This window comes from Bos mutus, chromosome 3, assembly GCF_027580195.1.
Source record: "Bos mutus isolate GX-2022 chromosome 3, NWIPB_WYAK_1.1, whole genome shotgun sequence".
Lineage (NCBI taxonomy): Eukaryota > Metazoa > Chordata > Mammalia > Artiodactyla > Bovidae > Bos > Bos mutus.
In genome coordinates this window covers 21,643,239-21,661,286 of record NC_091619.1, presented here as the reverse complement: position 1 = coordinate 21,661,286, position 18,048 = coordinate 21,643,239, and the positions used below count along the sequence as shown (strand labels likewise).

Genomic DNA, 18,048 nt, shown 5'->3' with positions numbered 1-18,048 from the left:
GACACAAGTATTAGAAAGGCTTTTAATTCACACAATTAATCCTGTAAATTTTACATTACTAGATGATAGTGCTTTAGTCTGTTCTTCAGATGGTCCATAATCCTGCCTTGGCAATGAAGCAGTGCAAAGGGAATCATTAAAAGAAATTAAAACAAGAAGACAAGTCTTCCTAGACTATATCTTCCAAATGAGAAACTGAAAAGATGCTAATCAAGTTTAAACTCTAGGGCCACCTGCGCTTGAGCACTGATTTTTGTACCCAGAACCATGCAATTCAGTATGCTGTTTCCAATACATACATACAGTCCTGCAAGTTAGTTATTATTACCGTTCCCGTTACATAAAACTGGGAACTGAGACTTAAGAGAAGCGAAGTGACTCGTATAATACTCTTAGCTGAGACTCAGAGCGAGGCCTAACTGGTGCCAAAACTCAGCAGCTATGCTAAAGTGAACATCAAAATGGAGTTGGAAGGATATCTAAAGTCATAAATAATCAACCTTTACTGTCATTATTCTCTCATTATCCTTCATATCCCAGGGCATTCTCTCCTTTACCTTTCAACAGGCAGCTAAACGCAACTGAATCTGAAGGAGAAAGTCCAGTATGTCTGAAAAGACCCACATGTCTGAGCATGCATGTTTAGTATTGCATTTTAAAACAGAAGACACTATCTGGGATTATCTGTTGATGTCAAACATACTTCTCTCGTCTGTTATTATAGATGACCACCAATTTTCAGTGACAAAGGAGATAACATGGAAAAGATTCACAGAAAAGAAGAAAAGCCAAGGTTATCTCCATGCTTTTTCCGTAATGACATATGTAGAAACACTACACACAGTTAATTTCAACGTTCCCAGGCCAAGACAGGTTAGTCCTGGGCAGTTTTAGTAATTGGTTACGTCCACCTTCATATGCTGAGGCATTCCGATCATTTTATTAATACATGGTCTTTTATATCCCTTTCAGAAAGATACAATAAGAATACAAGTGCCCAGTCAAGAAAAAGCTATCTGCAATTTAAAAGGCTGGCACACATATGGCTCTGAATTGTTATTCTAAGTCTTCCAAAAAAAATTTTTTTTTAAAGCTACACATTCATTCCTTAATCTAAGGAATTAGATTAATTTAGTCTTAATCTACTGAAGAATTTCTTTTAAGATCAAGAAGTAATCAGGAGGGCAATTCGAAACCACTTTCCTTGGTTTACAACAAATATAAATCTATCCTTCCAATTTTCAAAAGATTTAGAAAGAACTGCAACTCCTCAGAATGGAATTTTGACATTTAAATTGTTTCCACATTATGCAATGTCCATTCAGAGGTAGGATGTTAAGAAGAGCAAAACTTAAGTCAATTTAATGCAGAAAATATTACTAAATCCAAAGTTACATTATCTGTAGGGCTACAGGATTCCACCTAAGAGACAATGACATCTCTTACAGTGAGTAAATGTGTGAGCTCTGGAGGCAGACAAAGGGGGTTCCCGATCCTGGTCCACACCACCTACTGGTCTACATCACTAACTAGGCAACCTGGATGACCATGCCTTAATCTTTCTCTAGAAATTATAACACCTACTGTGCAGTCTAAAATCAAACAGGTATAGCACTTTTTCCCCCAAGCATCTGTCACATAATAAACTCTCAGTATATGGAAACTACCATTACTTCTTATAAGCTTCAGGAGGGCAGTTTTTGTTTTGTTCACTCTATTAATGAAGAAGCATGCCCCAGTTTATGGTTTTTCCAGTACTCATGTATGGATGTGAGAGTTGGACTGTGAAGAAAGCTGAGCGCCGAAGAATTGATGCTTTTGAACTGTGGTGTTGGAGAAGACTCTTGAGAGTCCCTTGGACTACAAGGAGTTCCAACCACTCCATCCTAAAGGCGATCAGTCCTGGGTGTTCATTAGAAGGACTGATGTTGAAGCTGAAACTCCAATACTTTGGCCACCTCATGCGAAGAGTGGACTCATTGGAAAAGACTCTGATGCTGGGAGGGATTGGGGGCAGGAGGAGAAGGGGACGACAGAGGATGAGATGGCTAGATGGCATCACCGACTCGATGGACATGAGTTTGGGTGAACTCCGGGAGTTGGTGGTGAACAGGGAGGCCTGGAGTGCTGCGAATCATGGGGTTGCAGAGTCGGACACGACTGAGTGATTGAACTGAACTGATGCCCCAGTCAGCTTTGATGCAAATACTCCAGTTCCTCCAAAGTAACATTCCCATTTATCTACATTAATTACATTCAAATAACTGTTACCCTTAGTATATACCTCCTCTCTTTTAATATAAGTGGCTACAGCTGCCCTTGGGGGGAGAATTAAGTTATTGGAAAATATTTTAAGTGTTTTAAGGGTATTTGAGTTAACATATGCACCACTTAGATTTTCTGTAAACAGTGTGCTGACACAAAATTATAAATATCTCAGGGTACAAAAGAAAACTTTTCATAGTACTTCCACAACTGAAAAACAAAGTTTGAGAAATAATTACAGAGGGAGCAGAAGGAGTGGTAGGTAGAATACAGTTTATTAAATTGGCAAAATAAAATTTGGAGTTTTGTCTTAAAACAAAACAAAACAAAACAAAAAACCTGACAACCATTTGCTCATGGCTGCCAAAACTTAAGAATAAGCAAACTGTCATGGGAAACAAATGTTAAAATATGAAACCCTTTGCTGAGAAAGTAACTCCACCAGTCCTGGCTAATCCGATTCTGAATCACTAACGACTCCAGCCCTGTTGGGTTGTCTTAACCATTACAAAGAAGTCCAAAGAGACAGGCAGGGTCTCACAGGCAAATATTTTCTCTGCTATCACTGACATTTTCAACATAGCCACACTTTTCCCCCACCCCACCCTTCCCACTGCTTCACTGTTCCCTTCTCAGATTTCAAAAACAGAGGGTCAACATACTGATACATCATTTGACTAAGGAGTTTGGAGGCTTTGCTTTCCTCATCTGTAAATCAGGGATGGACTGGATGGGTGGTTCACAGTCTGAGATTCCAAAATCTCCGGGAGCCCATAAAGTTGTGATAACAGACCATGAGGTACTTCTATTATTTCAAAGAGATAGTTCATTTAGTGCTATAAGTCTAATTAAGGCACCGAATGCATGGTGACACCAGATGGCATGGGGTGATGTTTATCATGTCATAGGAAAGGGGGGAACAAGACTGTCCCCCTGACATTCTCCTCAAAGCTATATCTCAGGCAAAAAAAATCATAGTTCCTGTACTAAACTAATCCAACCACAAATGTCTGGTTAATAAATAAGGGGAAATTATTCAGCACCTATCAATACAATTTGGATGGTAGACAAATTCTCCAAGTTGGAAGTATACCCCATTAAAGGAACAGACTCAAATACAATACCCCCAAATATTTACAGGCTCACAGGAAACCAGTGAACAATCTACATGCGGCAAACATGAAGCTCCTATTTCTCACCGAGGATCTGAATCACTCATCCACTTTTGATTAAAAAGAAGTGAAAGCAACAAAAAGCCAGTCTATGCTGCAACACAAAATAACATCACCAACAGCAGCGCTATTTACTGCACTCTCACTACGTGCAGGCACCATACCATGAGTGTAACACGCATTCACTTACTGAACCCTCATAACAACCTAGCAATTACATGCTCCTATTACCTTCACTTTAAAAATAATGAAATCTTGGCACAGAGTGCTTAAGAAACAGGGACACAGCCAGTGAGTTAAGAGCCCGGGGTATCCCCACCCTTTCTCCCCTAAGCTCACAACTCCCTCTCAAAGAGAAGTCTCTCAAACACAAACAAAAACGTCCCCCGGCAGAGCCCTCAGGAGCTGGGCCACTGATCTTGAAAGCAGGCTTCTGAAGAGCTCATAGCTGTGACCCATTCTGGCTTAAAGACCCCCTTAACTGGAACTCCCTTCCTCTCAACCCAAATTCAATCTGCTTGTCCTGATGACAGAAATCAACTGAGAAAAGGCCAGGGCCATTAGTCAACTAAAATCAATCCTTTTATTCAGAACATACCAATGATTTCTAACAGCTGGCTCCTATGTTCAATGAGCTGACAATCTTATCAATATACAAATGATTAAAAACATGTATTTTGAGGGTATACAATGAGTAAGGGTTATGGAGACAAGTAGACTAGATCAATCATTCAATCAGTCCCAACTCTGCCACTTACTAATTCCATTATCCTGAGCACGTTACCGGTCTCAGTTTCTCCTACTCCCCATCTCAAAGGTTGTTGTGAGGCATGATTGTATGAATGGGAATAAAGTGCCATGGTTGACTACAGAGGCCCAAGAGCTAGAGGTCTGAATCCTGGCTCCATCCTTTAACCACCTTATTATTCACCCCAACACCCAAAGCTATGAGTCTATGCTCCTATTTCCTTACCTGTAGTATAGCTAAGTACTGTCTACCCAAAGGACAGCCATGTGAATTAAAGGAGAAAAAAATATATAAAGCCCTAAGAGAATGACACATAGTAAGAATTAAACATTTAAAAAGCAAAAAAGAGCTGAGGTTTTAAAAGTCAAACCACAAGTTTAAGTCCCAGCTCTGTCACTTATTATCTAGGGCTAAACAATGGTATACAAGCCAACTAACCCCTCAGAGGCTCAGTTTCAACCAAGATTTTGTGAGATTAAAGGAGGCAATTGTGTAAAAGTGTTCTGTAAACTCCGCATCGCTATGTAAATGTTAGGGTCGTTTTATGTTTTATGTTAATTGTACTGAGTGGTCCTTTCAAATACTATCTTCATCTTTAAAATGGAAAAACTCAGGCAGAGAAATTTTAAGTCACAGAGAGAAGGCTGATAATTTCAAAAGTAGGAGGGAGAAAAGGATTGGGCCAAAATAAATTCAGATCATGACAAAGCAGAAAAGTAATAAGCCTTCAAGAAGAAAGATGAGAACAAACACCCATTAACCTGTTTTTAAGCAACAACTTCACCTGCTGATTAAGCCTCTCAGTGCAGTCTATGAGTAAGAATTCTCTAATTTCCTCCCAGAAACAGTATTAATAGACTTCAGGGTGAGAAAGAGCTTAACCATCAAACCTCTTTTCCCATGCATAAGTTAATTCTGTGGATGGGGCAGAATATCAAAGCCCGGGGGACACAAACTGGACTCTCATTCTAGCAATTCTCTTAACCTATACCTTAAAAAAAAAAGTTGCAATCCTTCAGAGAGGTTTCCTTCTTTGGTTGGTCAGAAATGTCCTTGTTCTCCAGGTCTCCTCATGCTAAATATGGTAATAGCTGGCAAACAACCAGCCCAGTAAATTCCAATGATACTTAAGAAAGCATTCATATTGCCTGAAATTACTCTGAATCAAACACTTAAGACCCACAGAGCTGCCACATATAGCAGTTCAGCTGGAACTCTTATGTCAAAAGCAGCAGGATGCCTTAAGAACATACAAGTGTGGGGAAATAAAGCAATCTACTCTTCTTTATTGCAACATTCTTCAGCAACAACATGGATCTCCTACCCACTGTGCACACAGCACTGAGCAAGGCCAGTGGGAGGCTGGAGGGAGAAATCTAAGAAACAGGTGGTGTTCGTGGGGTGCCAAAACAACAGGTTGATTCAGTCAGTTCTGTCCCACAACTAATCAATTTGGTGAAGAGAGAAGAGAAAGAATCTTAGTCATCCTGTTGGCTAACCAAATGGATCGGCTAGACCACTGCACAACTATAAATTAGGTCAGAATGCCAGATTTAGTAGTGATATCAGGTCCCCCTTTCAGGGATGGTCCAAGATCCTGGATATCTAAAAAGACAAGACAGAAGCAGGCTACCCTCCACCCACCCAAAAACAGAGCTTGCTTCAGAACAGACTGGTTTTTTTGCTTCCTGCAGTATCTTTTTAAAAGATACTAAATGTGCATTTTCTGGGCACACACAACTGACAGCTTGTTGATTTATAATACAGTCAGATTAGAATTTTAAAGTAATTACAGAAAATACCAATTAACAAATATACAGAAAATTGACCAAGTGCATTAGAAATCAAAGGATTTTTTTAAAGCTATTAAATAATTTTTGACATATCAATACCGGTAGCAATTTGATATTATGTAGTTCAATGTATCCATGTGTGTTTTGACGCATTAAAGATAAAGAGAATACCTTTAATATTTAAAGAAATATTTCAAATCAGTAACCAAAAACAAAATACCTTGATGAATAAAAGACACAATTTACCAAAATAAATAAAAAGAAAAGGTAATAGAAATGGCCACTGATCACATGAAAAACATTCAAGATTACTGTAAGCAGAGATACCAATTAGGATGAGGTAGCATTTACCACTTATCAAATTGTTAAAAGAGTTGTAAAAATAAAACCAGTGTTGATGATGGTTGGAAACATGGACAGTCTCATACTCAACTAATACAGTGTAACTTGGTCAAACTATATGAAAGGAAATTTGGCAATGTGTATCAAAAGCCACACAAAGGTCCATCTTCTTTGATAAAATAATTTGACTTCTTGGAATTTATGTTAAGAAAATACATATTCCTACCATTATTTACATATGAGAATGTTCATCACAACATTATTTATAATCATGAAAGCTGGAAACCAAGACGATCTCAGATTAAATAAAATAGAATCTTCAGATAAAACAGTAGACAGCCTTTAAAACCATGTTCTTAAAAAATATTTATACACAGGAAATATATATATATTCAACATCTTATAATAAACTATAATGGAAAAGAATCTGAGAGTATATGTATTCTTTTTTAATTACTTTGCTGTACACCAAAAGTGTTAGTCGCTCAGTTGTGTCAGATTCTTTGTGACCTCATGGACTGTAGCCCACCAGGCAACTCTGTCCATGGAATTCTTCAGGTAAGAATATGGTGGGTAGCCAATCCCTTCTCAGTGGATCTTCCCGACCCAGGAATCAAACCCCGGTCTCCCGCACTGCAGGCAGCTTCTTTACCAATGAGCCACCAGGGAAGCCCTAACTAATACAATATTGTAAATCAACTATACTTCAATAAAAAGAAAGAAATACGAAGAAAAAAATTATTTACATATATAGGAAAGTGTTCACAATATTTTCAGTGGTACAGAAGTATATTGTAAAACTATAATATGCTAAAATCTTAATTACAGTAAGATTCACAGAAAAACAACTGTATGAAATGTAACAAAATATTAAGTGAGGTTTTGTTTTTGTTTTTTTTTTAAATGAGGTTTTGATTGGAGGTGATGGGATTATTGGAGATTTTAATTTTCTCTTTATGTTTTTCTGCTTATTTCCCAATTTTTAAAAATCACTCTTTGGCACAGTAATTTCTCTTCTGGAAATCTAGCTTAATAGAAATATCCTAAAGAGGGGTATTTCTGTATAAAGATCATTTATACAGAATGGCATTTAAATTCCAGATTTAAAATCTGGCATTTATAAAGTGTCATTTATGCAGGAAAAAAAAAAATGATGGAGACAAATATGTAACCAAAGCAAAGGAGAAATCAAAGAAAGGCAGAACAAGAAATCGCATATACATTATAAAATCTACAATTTTTAAGAGTTGATAAAAAGACCAAATGATGTACACCAGAATATTAACAGTGGCATGACTGTGGATTTTTCTTATACTTTTCAAAGGTCCTTCAGTTTAGTCGCTCAGTCATGTCTGACTCTTTGTGACCCCATGGACTGCAGCACGCCAGGCTTCCCCATCCATCACCAACTCCCAGAGCTTGCTCAAACTCATGTTTATCGAGCTGGTGATGAACTCCTTAACCACCCTTAAATATAATTACTTTAAAAATTGTTGTTTAATTGCTAAGTTGTGTCCGACTCTTTTATGACCCCATGGACTGTATGCAGCCCGCCAGGCTCCTGTGTCCATGGGATTTCCCAGGCAGGAATCCTGGAGTGGGTTGCCATTTCCTTCTCTGGGGGATCTTCCCGACCCAAGGATCTAACCAGTCTCCTGCACTGGCAGGCAGGTTCTTTACCAATAAGCCACCAGGGAAGCCCAAACCTCCCGCCCAAAAAAATTCTTGTAAAGGTGCCAGAGAAAATCAACAAAGCATAAATATGAGTTAATTACATGTAAACATAAGGAATAATTCTATTGCTATGTAAACCTACCTTTAAATGTTACAGTGTTTGTTTTCAGTTACAATCAGATTTTCCTTCGATCTCTTTAAAGTTTATGTCACAGGAACCATGACATATTGTTACTACTTTATATAGTAACATCCCAAATGTGCATGATTTACAGACATGTTTTTTTCTCTAATAATCCTCATAAAGATTAGAAAGTGCTTTAAATGTTCTAACAAAGTAAATGTCCTTCATGTTCCAATTTAAAAAGATCTAGCAAATAAAGGCATATCTCAGCAAAGAAAACAGTAAAAAGTAATAATCAAAATATACACGTCCTTAAACTTCAGTGAGTCTCTACACTTTATAGTCAAAAGCACATGAAAGCAGAGAATTAAACAAAAGTTTCTTTGTAGCATACCACTTTACCGTTTAGAGAAGTTAACAATTTAACACTATCTAGGGTTCTGACTATTCATATTCAGAAACTCAACAAAATGTATTAGTGCTTAAATAGTATCAATTTTTCTCTTATTGGAATGTTGAAGAAGTAAGCCAGCATAGTAACCTCTCCCTGTTAGGTACTAGTTAAAATAGATTATTTAATCTTTGAGGCTTAAAAGCCTCCCAGAATCTCCTCAAAAACAGAGATGAGAGTGAAAAGATGAAAAAGAAGCAAATGCCAATGTTAAAGTGCACCTGTCTCTGAACGAGGTAGTATACTTTAGAATGTAACCACAGCTTCTTGTACACACTTTAGTCAGCAAGCAAAACTGTATTTTAAAGGGATACTATTTGTTAAAAGATACCATATTATTAGGGAGACAATATCTGACTCCAACCAAAATATTATCATCATGATTTCCTTACCTGACAAAATACACCCAGGCTTTCTTCCTGTAAATAAATACAGGAGGTGAGAGCACTACTCTTAACCCAGAAACAGGTTTTCCAGTGCCCATGGATACAACCTGCCTTTGTGAGATGATGAATCCATCTTGGCATGATGTTTGGTTGATACAAAGAACTAGAGTCACTGCCAATATCCTGCAGACGGAACTGACTTGAAGACCAGAAACTGCCCTAGAGGTCTCTGGGGAAGGTCCTTCAGTGCAATGGGAAGAGAGACACAGGCCCCTCACCGCCTGATTGGGAGATCAAGGGCTCCAGAGCTGGACCGTAGTAACTGGCCTACAGTTCAAGACTGGCAAGAGACAGTAAAATGAACCCCTTAAGAGTTCATTCAATCATCCAGTAAAGCCCAAACTCTGAGGAGCCGGTAGGACAGGGTTTTGCCAAGGCAAGCACAAGAGGGTGAGGGAGATGTTAGCATGATTAATCAATGCCACCTGAGGCAGCAACTCAGGGTGTGTCCACACTGCACTGAAGTCACTGCCTGACTGTGACCAGAAGCTCCTTGAGCAACTGCCACTGAGAACCAGATCTTCCAAAGGAGATACTTCCACCTTAACTTGCCCAAGATCAGGCTAGGCATCCAAGTCTCAGAACACAGCCCTCTCTCTTGCCACAAACCCACTAACAGACATAAGAGACACCACAACATGTGCCAAATTTATATTTACACCCCCACCAAACAAAGGGCTCTTTGTCTTTCCCCCAAGTCAAGTTTTGCTACTTCTAAATTCCAACAGAGAAAGAGGAGAACAGCAGACAAGCCCAGCAGGGGTGAGCTGGGGGTCGCTGTTCCCTGGTGCTTCTAGATTTACTCCCCCCAAACCCTACAGCTCTTAGTCACCCCGACTGCAGGAAACTGCTCTCAGCCAGTATAGATAAGTTACTAAGTAACTGTACTTCATGTTTCTAATTGTGTGTGCTCATCTGTCTTGTCTCCATGATGATGTCAGCTCCTTGGGGGCAGGTCTCTATCTTCCATTTGGTCAATGACTCCTACACAGCTAGAAAAGTAGAATACCCTTACTGCCTACCACGGGATGCTAGGGGAAACACACAAGTTAAGGTTGACAACACACCACAGTCCTCCTTAACACACCACTAAGACAGCACAGCTACACAGATAATAAATCGTATAGCTTAGGCCTTAGAGCTAAGAGCTTAGAGCTCCTACTAGAGTATTATATAGAAACTTATATATTCACATATATAAACAAATTAACATAATAATTGCTTTGTTTTGCTCACTCCTAGCTATGGCTTGTATCATTCCTGCTTCTTGGCTTTACTATTCTTTTTAACGTCACAGTGTATTTTCTGCCACACAGCTGGTTCTCCAGGGGAGGAGAAAAGAAAGAACAGACCTACAGCCAACTTCCTACCACTGCCAACGAACACTGCTATTTGTCCCATCTAGAGGCCATGAGCGTATCCTTTCAGATCTGAAGCCACTTCCTTCTTCCTATCACGAACAGCAAGACCAAGTGTCTCTGTTAGAGGCGCACTTCTGAGCCCCTTCTTGCAGACTGCTCAGTTCTGCTCAAGAAGTCCTCCAGAGCCCCTTTATCTTACCTTCCTTATTTTATTTGCTGCAGCAGCGCAGACACCCCAAAAGCAGGACTGCCTGAAAGGAATGACCTTTATATTTTTTTCACTAACATATGTGAGGGAAATCCCTGACACCAGATAAGTGTTCATGGGTTAACAAGAAAGACATCCTCAAAGACACAGCATCATTCACAAGGGCTGAGGACAGAATTCTTTGACAGACACCAAGAAAACTGGAACTTTTATGTATTCTGGCATCTCAGGTAATATCCTGATGGAGAAACAAGGAGGCATCCACCAAAGTCATACATGACACACACATGGCAGTCCTAAGACTTTGGATAGACTGCCAAAAAACCCCACTTTTTTACAACTAAATAATTTTATTAGCCTTTTGAGGATACCAGAGTGGCTTTCTTCTCCCTAGTGAGCTAGGCATTCAATAAGAAGCAGGCACTTTCAAGGGAGAAAAAATTGAACACAGGACCCAAAGTCAAAGCAACCCATCTCTAACACTATCAAAGAATAAATAAACAAAACAAAAAAGCCCTTAGCTTTCCTAGATTCTCTGCAGTGATTCCAAAATTTCCCTAGTATAAAAGTTACCTGGCCGTTTCTTAAATATACAAATTCGCAGACACTATTCCAGACTCACTGAATCGCAATCTCCAGCAGAAGACCCCAGGTGTTCTTATTATAAAACAGGTTGGGGAAACACTGCTTAACCAATGCTTCCCTCCCTTCCCTTCCTACTGCCAACTGGAAAGGGAGGTACAAAACCCATAGGGCTACAACGATTAACTCAAGCAATCGCCCTGATGGGATCATCTTCAAGGTCCTCACGGGGTTTAACTCATTTTATGGAAGGGTGGGTGTCAGTTCAGTAAAAGGTACCTCTGGATCCCTAACACGAAAGGCTCAGGACTCTTTGAGACAAATTCCTGAGAAGATGCCAATGGGTGCAAGTCATAAGGAGGAAGATTACAACTGAATATAAGATCTTTCAAAGAATTACAGCTGTCCAAATCAGAAGAGGTAATCAAGGAGAAAAAAGGTAGGCTACACCTTAACCAGGATGTTCTAAGAGGATTAGAATCACCATGGGACAGATAGAAGGACTAGGTGAATTTTTAAAGTTCCTCCCAACAAATAAGTCAACAAAGAGGAAACTTTCAACTACCCATTAATTAATAAAAAGAGATAGCATAAAAGCGTATAGATGGGGTCCACCTTTAACTGATCTTTTCAAAGCAGAAAGGACTATAAGGACAGACCTCTGACTCACCATCACCTGTCTTCCAGAATGTCCCACAGTTGGGACAGGCAGAGCAGGAGTCACAGGTGCCATGACCAGGAAGGACCTGCTGCCCGGCTGACCACATGCTAGGCACAGGCCAGGGAAGGGATGCGTGTGACATGGTCTCTGCCCTCAAGGAACAAATTTCATTCTGGAGATGGCTCACCCTCTGTGGTTCTCTGAAAAATGTATTTACCACGTGTCACCTTTTGCTTTTTATTGGTGATAGTGATTTTCAATGGAACCCTCTTGGAGCGAAAAAAACAAATATACTAAATGTAAATATCTGCTCGGTCTAGTTCAAGTTTACAATATGCAGCTCACAAGGAAATAAATCTCAAAAAAAAATCATCTAAACAAATTATCCTAAATTTGGGAATAACATATACATACTACTAAAGTAGATAACCAATAAGGACCTACTGTAAAGCATAGGAAAACTTGGATCAATATCCTATAATAACCTAAATGGGAAAGGAATCTGAAAAACAAAAGATATTTGTACGGGTATACCTGAATCACTTTACTGTGTACCTGTAACTAATAGATCCTTTTTTATATAACTTTATTAATTTTCGGCTGTGCTGGGTCTTCACTGCTACACAGACTTTTCTCTAGTTGCAGAGAACAGGGGCTGCTCTCCAGTTGTGATGCACAGGCTTCTCACTGTGATGGCTTCTCCTGTTGTGGAGCACAGGCTCGAGGGCGCCGGCTTCAGTAGTCGTAGCACATGGGCTCAGTAGTCGTGGCTCCCAGGTTCTAGAGCAGAGGCTCAATAGTCGGGGTGCACAGGCTTAGTTGCCTCTGCAGTATGTAGGATCTTCCCGGATCAGGGATCAAACCCGTGTCTCCTGCATTGGCAGGTGAATTCTTTACCACTGAGCCACCAGGGAAGCCTATACATCATTGTTAATCAGCTATACTCCAATATAAAAAAGGGTTTTTTTAATTCTAATTTTAAAACTAATATATTCCAAGAGTCCTCAAAATGTCCAAATTACAATAAGGCGTGGCAACTCTGGACAAAATAACAGAAATTGCTGCCATAGTAATACAGTAATACAGGAAGCAGTACAGGCAACTCAAGTGAGAGGCAGAGGGTGGATGCCAGCATCTGTGAGGTTAAATTCCAAAGTAAAAGTGACCTTTATGAATTGCAGAAGTGATCAGGGAAAAAAAGAGAGAGAAGAAACCACCACACACACACACACAGAAATTCAAAACGGCAAATTTAAATAAAACATCTGGGGAAGGGGAAAATTCGGTTTTCCCCAAATGTAAGGTGAGCAATAACTTTTGCAAGTACTACTTTTTAAAAAAACTGTCTTGAAGTATTGTAGTAGTCCAGAATAAGAAAACTACTAAAAGTAATTGTTCAATGCAACAAATACGTCCTGAGTGCCTATCAGATGCCAAAGCACCGTTCTAGGCACAGGGGCTGTGTGTGCTGTGTGCACTCAGTCTCATCCGACTCTTCGCGACCCCATGGATGGGTGGGGTGTTAGAACAAACACAAATGAAAAGACACAATTCTTCTCCTCAAGAGGCACACTAACAATAAGCACTTGAGGATTTGTGTGTGTGTGCATGAGCTCATTCATACGAAAGATGGAAGAGGTGTGGAGAGTGGACAAGGCACTAGACTGAGGACCACAGGAGAGAGACTCTTGTCTCAACGTGTCCATAATGGGCTCAGTGATTATGAACAAAGTGCCTAAGCAAATGGAGGACCAAAGTAGTGCCCCTCCCACAGGATCACAAGACTAATTAACAGCTGACCTGGAGGAAAAATTTTGGTCTTCTGGCTCCTAGACCAGTGAACCTCCCCAAATACAATGCATATGGCAGACAGATAAAGAAAGAAAAGTAGAGGAGAAGAAAATCCTTTGGCTTCAAGTCATCTTCAGAGAAAGGAAAGATGAAAGAAGGAGAATAAGGAAAGAGTGGGAGTGAAATAAAAGGTTAAGTTGTGGTTCAAGAGATATCAAGAAAGGAAGCACTTAAAAGTGTATGCACAGTATCAGTATAATGTAAAATCTGATTATATTCTCGTTCAAATCATAGCTTAGAATTTTTTGCCCTAAAACCATTAAGGACCAATAGACAAAGTGTCCAAAAATGATACATATGAATGAAACTTGAAGAAAAACAGATAACAGAGAAGAAAGGAAGGGGGCAGTTTATAATAATATCATGTAAATATATATAAGAAGCCCTTCTAAAGAGACAATGTGGACCCACTGTGCTCAGATGAACAAGATGAAACAGTACTTGTTATTTCTTATATAAGATATTATTTACTCTACAGCTTTTATGTCACCAATTTAAAAAATCTTTGGGAGTCAGAAGGGTTAAAAACTGGAATGGCTGATTAAGAACACATTCGTTCTGGAAATTATTAACATTAAAAAGCAAAGACCCCAGGTACACACCTGCTGGAGAATAATGAAATATGACTGGGCTCCAACCAAGTTACTGCACCAGAATCACCTGTAAACCTTGAAAAATACAGAATCTCAAAATACGGAATTTCAGACCTACTGTGCCAGAATCCTTGGATGTTGAGGCCAAGAGGCAGCCCAGATGACGTTGATGCAGCCAGGATGTGGAGCTCTGTTCCATCACAGTGGACCAGGTAAGGAGAGAGACCACTAGGAATGGCATCAGAGAGTGGGAACTAGATCAATGCAAATTTTGTGGGCAAAATAGAATTTCTGTGGGTGTGATATTTTTTAAATGTATTGTAAGGCTGGTCTGAAGCATCCAAGCATATCCCACTGAATTCAAACATTTTCTAAAGGTCCTGAAGTCAGCAACTACAGTTCAGGTGAACCAAAAGCTACTGTTCGAGGCTATAAGCAGCTCACAGAAGAGGCAGCAGAGTGGGAATGGCACAGAGATATCAAGAATGTGGGTAGATAGTTTTAAAAAATCAAAAACATCAGGAAAAAGAGAGACTAAAAAAAAATTCACTCTCATCCTCCCTCCCCAAAAAGAAATAATAATAAAACAGAAAGAATAAGAAGAAACAAGTTCTAGGGTAAATTTTATCTTCATCTGAAAGAATAAACAATTACTCTTTGTGATTTTTTTTAAAAGCAAGAGAAGAATTCAACTGAGAAATCGTGTAGCAGGCACCAAAACCAGGGAGTGACTTCCCATTGCAAAGCAAAAGAAAACAAGGAGCAAGGGGTGGTCTTGGATAGCTGTTTAGACAATCAGACAGATGGGTTGACAGCTCCCTGCTTCAGGAATTCAGTCATGTTTAAATTAACAACTGGCCACTAGCCAAATACAGGAACACTCAAAAGTTTAAAAGGGTGTGTTATAATTGATACCTTGGCAAAACACAATGATAATAAATTGAGAAGATTCAAGAAGCTTTCACTACTAGACTCTGAAAAGTTTCAAGATCTGTACCAAGAAAAGGGCTTTTTAATCTCTTCCATTCCCATGTAGTTTAGCTTCTGAAGAACACCTGTCTAGAAATCAAAATATCTAAATCCTGTCTTTGAGCTAACACTAACACTCAGCTTGTCCATCTGAAAGCTAGCTAGTAAGAGCAGTACCTCATCAGGGCAGAAGTATAGGTCCTAAAATGAGAGAAGCCCTGTGTATCAGTTATCCTATTCCTGACATGTCTTATCATTAAACACTTAATTTAGCAAATCACTTTGGAAACATATTATTCCCTCCAACTCTCTAAATAAGTGATTTCTGGTTCTCTTTCATAGATGAGATGACAGAACATGAAGATAATTTACTAAAACAAGCTAATGGTAGACCAAGGATTATAATGTTCAGACTAGCCCATTGTTTATATTCCTCTATCCTAAATTTACACTTTACTAAAGCTTTCGCTCAAAGAAAAAGGAAAGGCAAAAATACTATCATATGTTTTGGTTCATCATCACACAGCACCTTGGTCCACTTCTGAAATTCTTAGGGACCGGGAGGTGTATGGACTTTGAACTTTCCAAGAAAGGTTTGGTGTTGAACAACCCAGCACTGTGATAAATAACTTTGATGTCTTTTCAACATCTGTGATTGGCATGTCGACTGCCTGTTAACAATGTACAAAGAGCAAATCTTTCTAAAGCCCATCATCTTCATTACTTTCTCTTTGCAAAGAGTCATAGCTCAAGTACTAAGTTTTTTGGTAAAGGTAAAACTTTCTTCAGATTAAGCTAGGAAAAGAAGGGGCCACTTTCAGTTCAACAAACATGCACAAGCCACCATCCCACTGGAAGCAGAGAGTTCACAAAAAAAAAAAAAACACAGTCCTGCCTGCAAAGGACTTTCTGAATACCTTTTGACTGCCACCAGTGTAATATACATTCTCTTAATTAATCCTATTAGTTGAGTAATTTCATTCCCATTTTATTGGTGAGTTCATACAACAGAGCTGGATTTGAACCTAGGATTAAAGCGCAGAGCTCCAAAGCCCAGGTTCTTTCCACGAAACAGTATGGAAAGAAATTTGGATTCTACGATTGTGGGTGGGATGGGTAAGATACGATTGGATTTCCTTTCCACGATCCAACCGTGTTCAGAAAGACTGTTGCAGATATCCAACCAAAAAGAAGCTCTGGAAGGCACCACTTTGAATTAACGTATCCACTCTTCTTCACCCGCCCCTGCCCCACCCCCAACCATGCCAAAAGAACAGCCTTAGCTGCTGCCAGGTTGGAGGAGTTGGTGATCGTCACACCACATTCCTGAGGCTGGACACAGACTCTGAAACTGCGCCCGAGCTCTGCGCCTCGGAAAGAATAACAGCAGTAGAGATTTTTAAATCATGTGGCTCAGCATGCAGCCACACCAGTTTTCCTACTGCTCCTGCTTCCACCTTTCAAAGACTCGAGCCAAACTTTACACATCGGATTCGTGGGGAACCGTGGAACTCAAGAGCGTCAGAACTCGGGCGCGCAGCAAAAGCCTGTCCCCATCCAAACCAAACCCACCCATTCACGCCGTCGGCCTTCCTTCAGCATTGCTGAGTCTGGCTGTGAAGGTGCAAGCCGCTGGGCTGGGACGCCCTGCCCCCGCTCCCTCCACGCCAGAATCTGGCATTCCTGCGCTCAGCCCATCTGCGGTCCGCGGCTGGCGATGGTTGTCCCAGGCAGCCCGCCCCCCGCTCTCCCCCGACCCCAGGAAACACGGAGCCAAATGGGCGAAATTTCCCCAATCCCCGAACTCAAGTGCTCCAAAAAAGGGAGCTGCTGAGGCTTGCTGCCCGGCCTCCCTCCGGCCGAGGAGGCGTGTGTGGGACCCAAAGGCGTGGGGAGCTGCAGGCGGCGAGGGGCGAGGGGGAGGGGGCGCACCCAGGGAGCGGTCCGATGCTGTCCAAACTTTAGGAACTAAGTGGCCTCACTGCACGCCGACGGCCGAGCCCGGCCTTCTCGCCAAGTGGAGGACGGAAGGATGGGAATGGTCGCCCCAGGTGGCCAGCCGGGCCAGAGGGGCGTGAGCCGGGGAGCCGGGGACAGCACCCCTCGGTCGGATACTCACCACGCGCCGGGGCCGCGCGGCACAGCCACAGTGCCAGCAGCGCCCACAGCGGAGCGGGGCGCAGGGCGGGCATCTTCTCGTTCGCCTCCTCCTCCGCCGCCGCCGCCTGGGCAGATCCACATGGGGAGGGGGTCCCGACAGGGGAGCCCCCACTTTTTCCTCCCCTCCTCCTACTTCCGCGGCTCACGGCCTCGCGCGGCGCCCCGAAGCTCAGACTTCAGTGTCTCCACTGCCCGCACCCCAAGTCCGCCGTTCCTGGGCCGCCGCCACAGCCGCCGCCCGAAGTTTGGCTGAAACTTTCTCGGGTGTGCAGCGAAGCAGCCTCGTGTGTCCTTCCGCCTCGGCCGCCTCCTCCCACCTCAAACCCCGCCCCGCTGTCGCCGCGGCCAGGCCCCGCCGCCTTCGGCACCCAGGGGTTTCCCGCAGGAAGAAGCGCCGGCCCGGGCTGCGCGCGGAGGGATCTACTATGAGTCCTCAGACACCCCCCCAGGCTTGCCAACCCGCGTCGAGTCCGGACGCGCCTTAACTCACTCGGCGCTGGAGCGTCTCTCAGGGCCGGGCCTTTGCCAGGGGTTGTGTTAGGACTCTGAACTTGAATCACTAGGGTAGTGAACTTTCCGGGAGAGACAGACATCATCCAGCGAGATGGGTATCGCCCATATACAACCACACATCCACACACTCCCCGG

The 18,048-nt window shown here is 41.5% G+C and overlaps 1 protein-coding gene across 1 annotated transcript in view; it reads right to left on the bottom strand.

The window, feature by feature from the left end:
• The window catches only part of NOTCH2 (notch receptor 2), a 175,016-nt gene extending 157,336 nt beyond the window's left edge, over window positions 1-17,680 (bottom strand). Inside the window, 1 exon segment of the mRNA XM_005895272.2 lies at window positions 17,360-17,680. Within this exon segment, the coding sequence (XP_005895334.2) occupies window positions 17,360-17,432 (73 nt within the window). The 5' untranslated portion in view covers window positions 17,433-17,680.
• Between the last annotated feature and the right edge of the window lie 368 nt (window positions 17,681-18,048).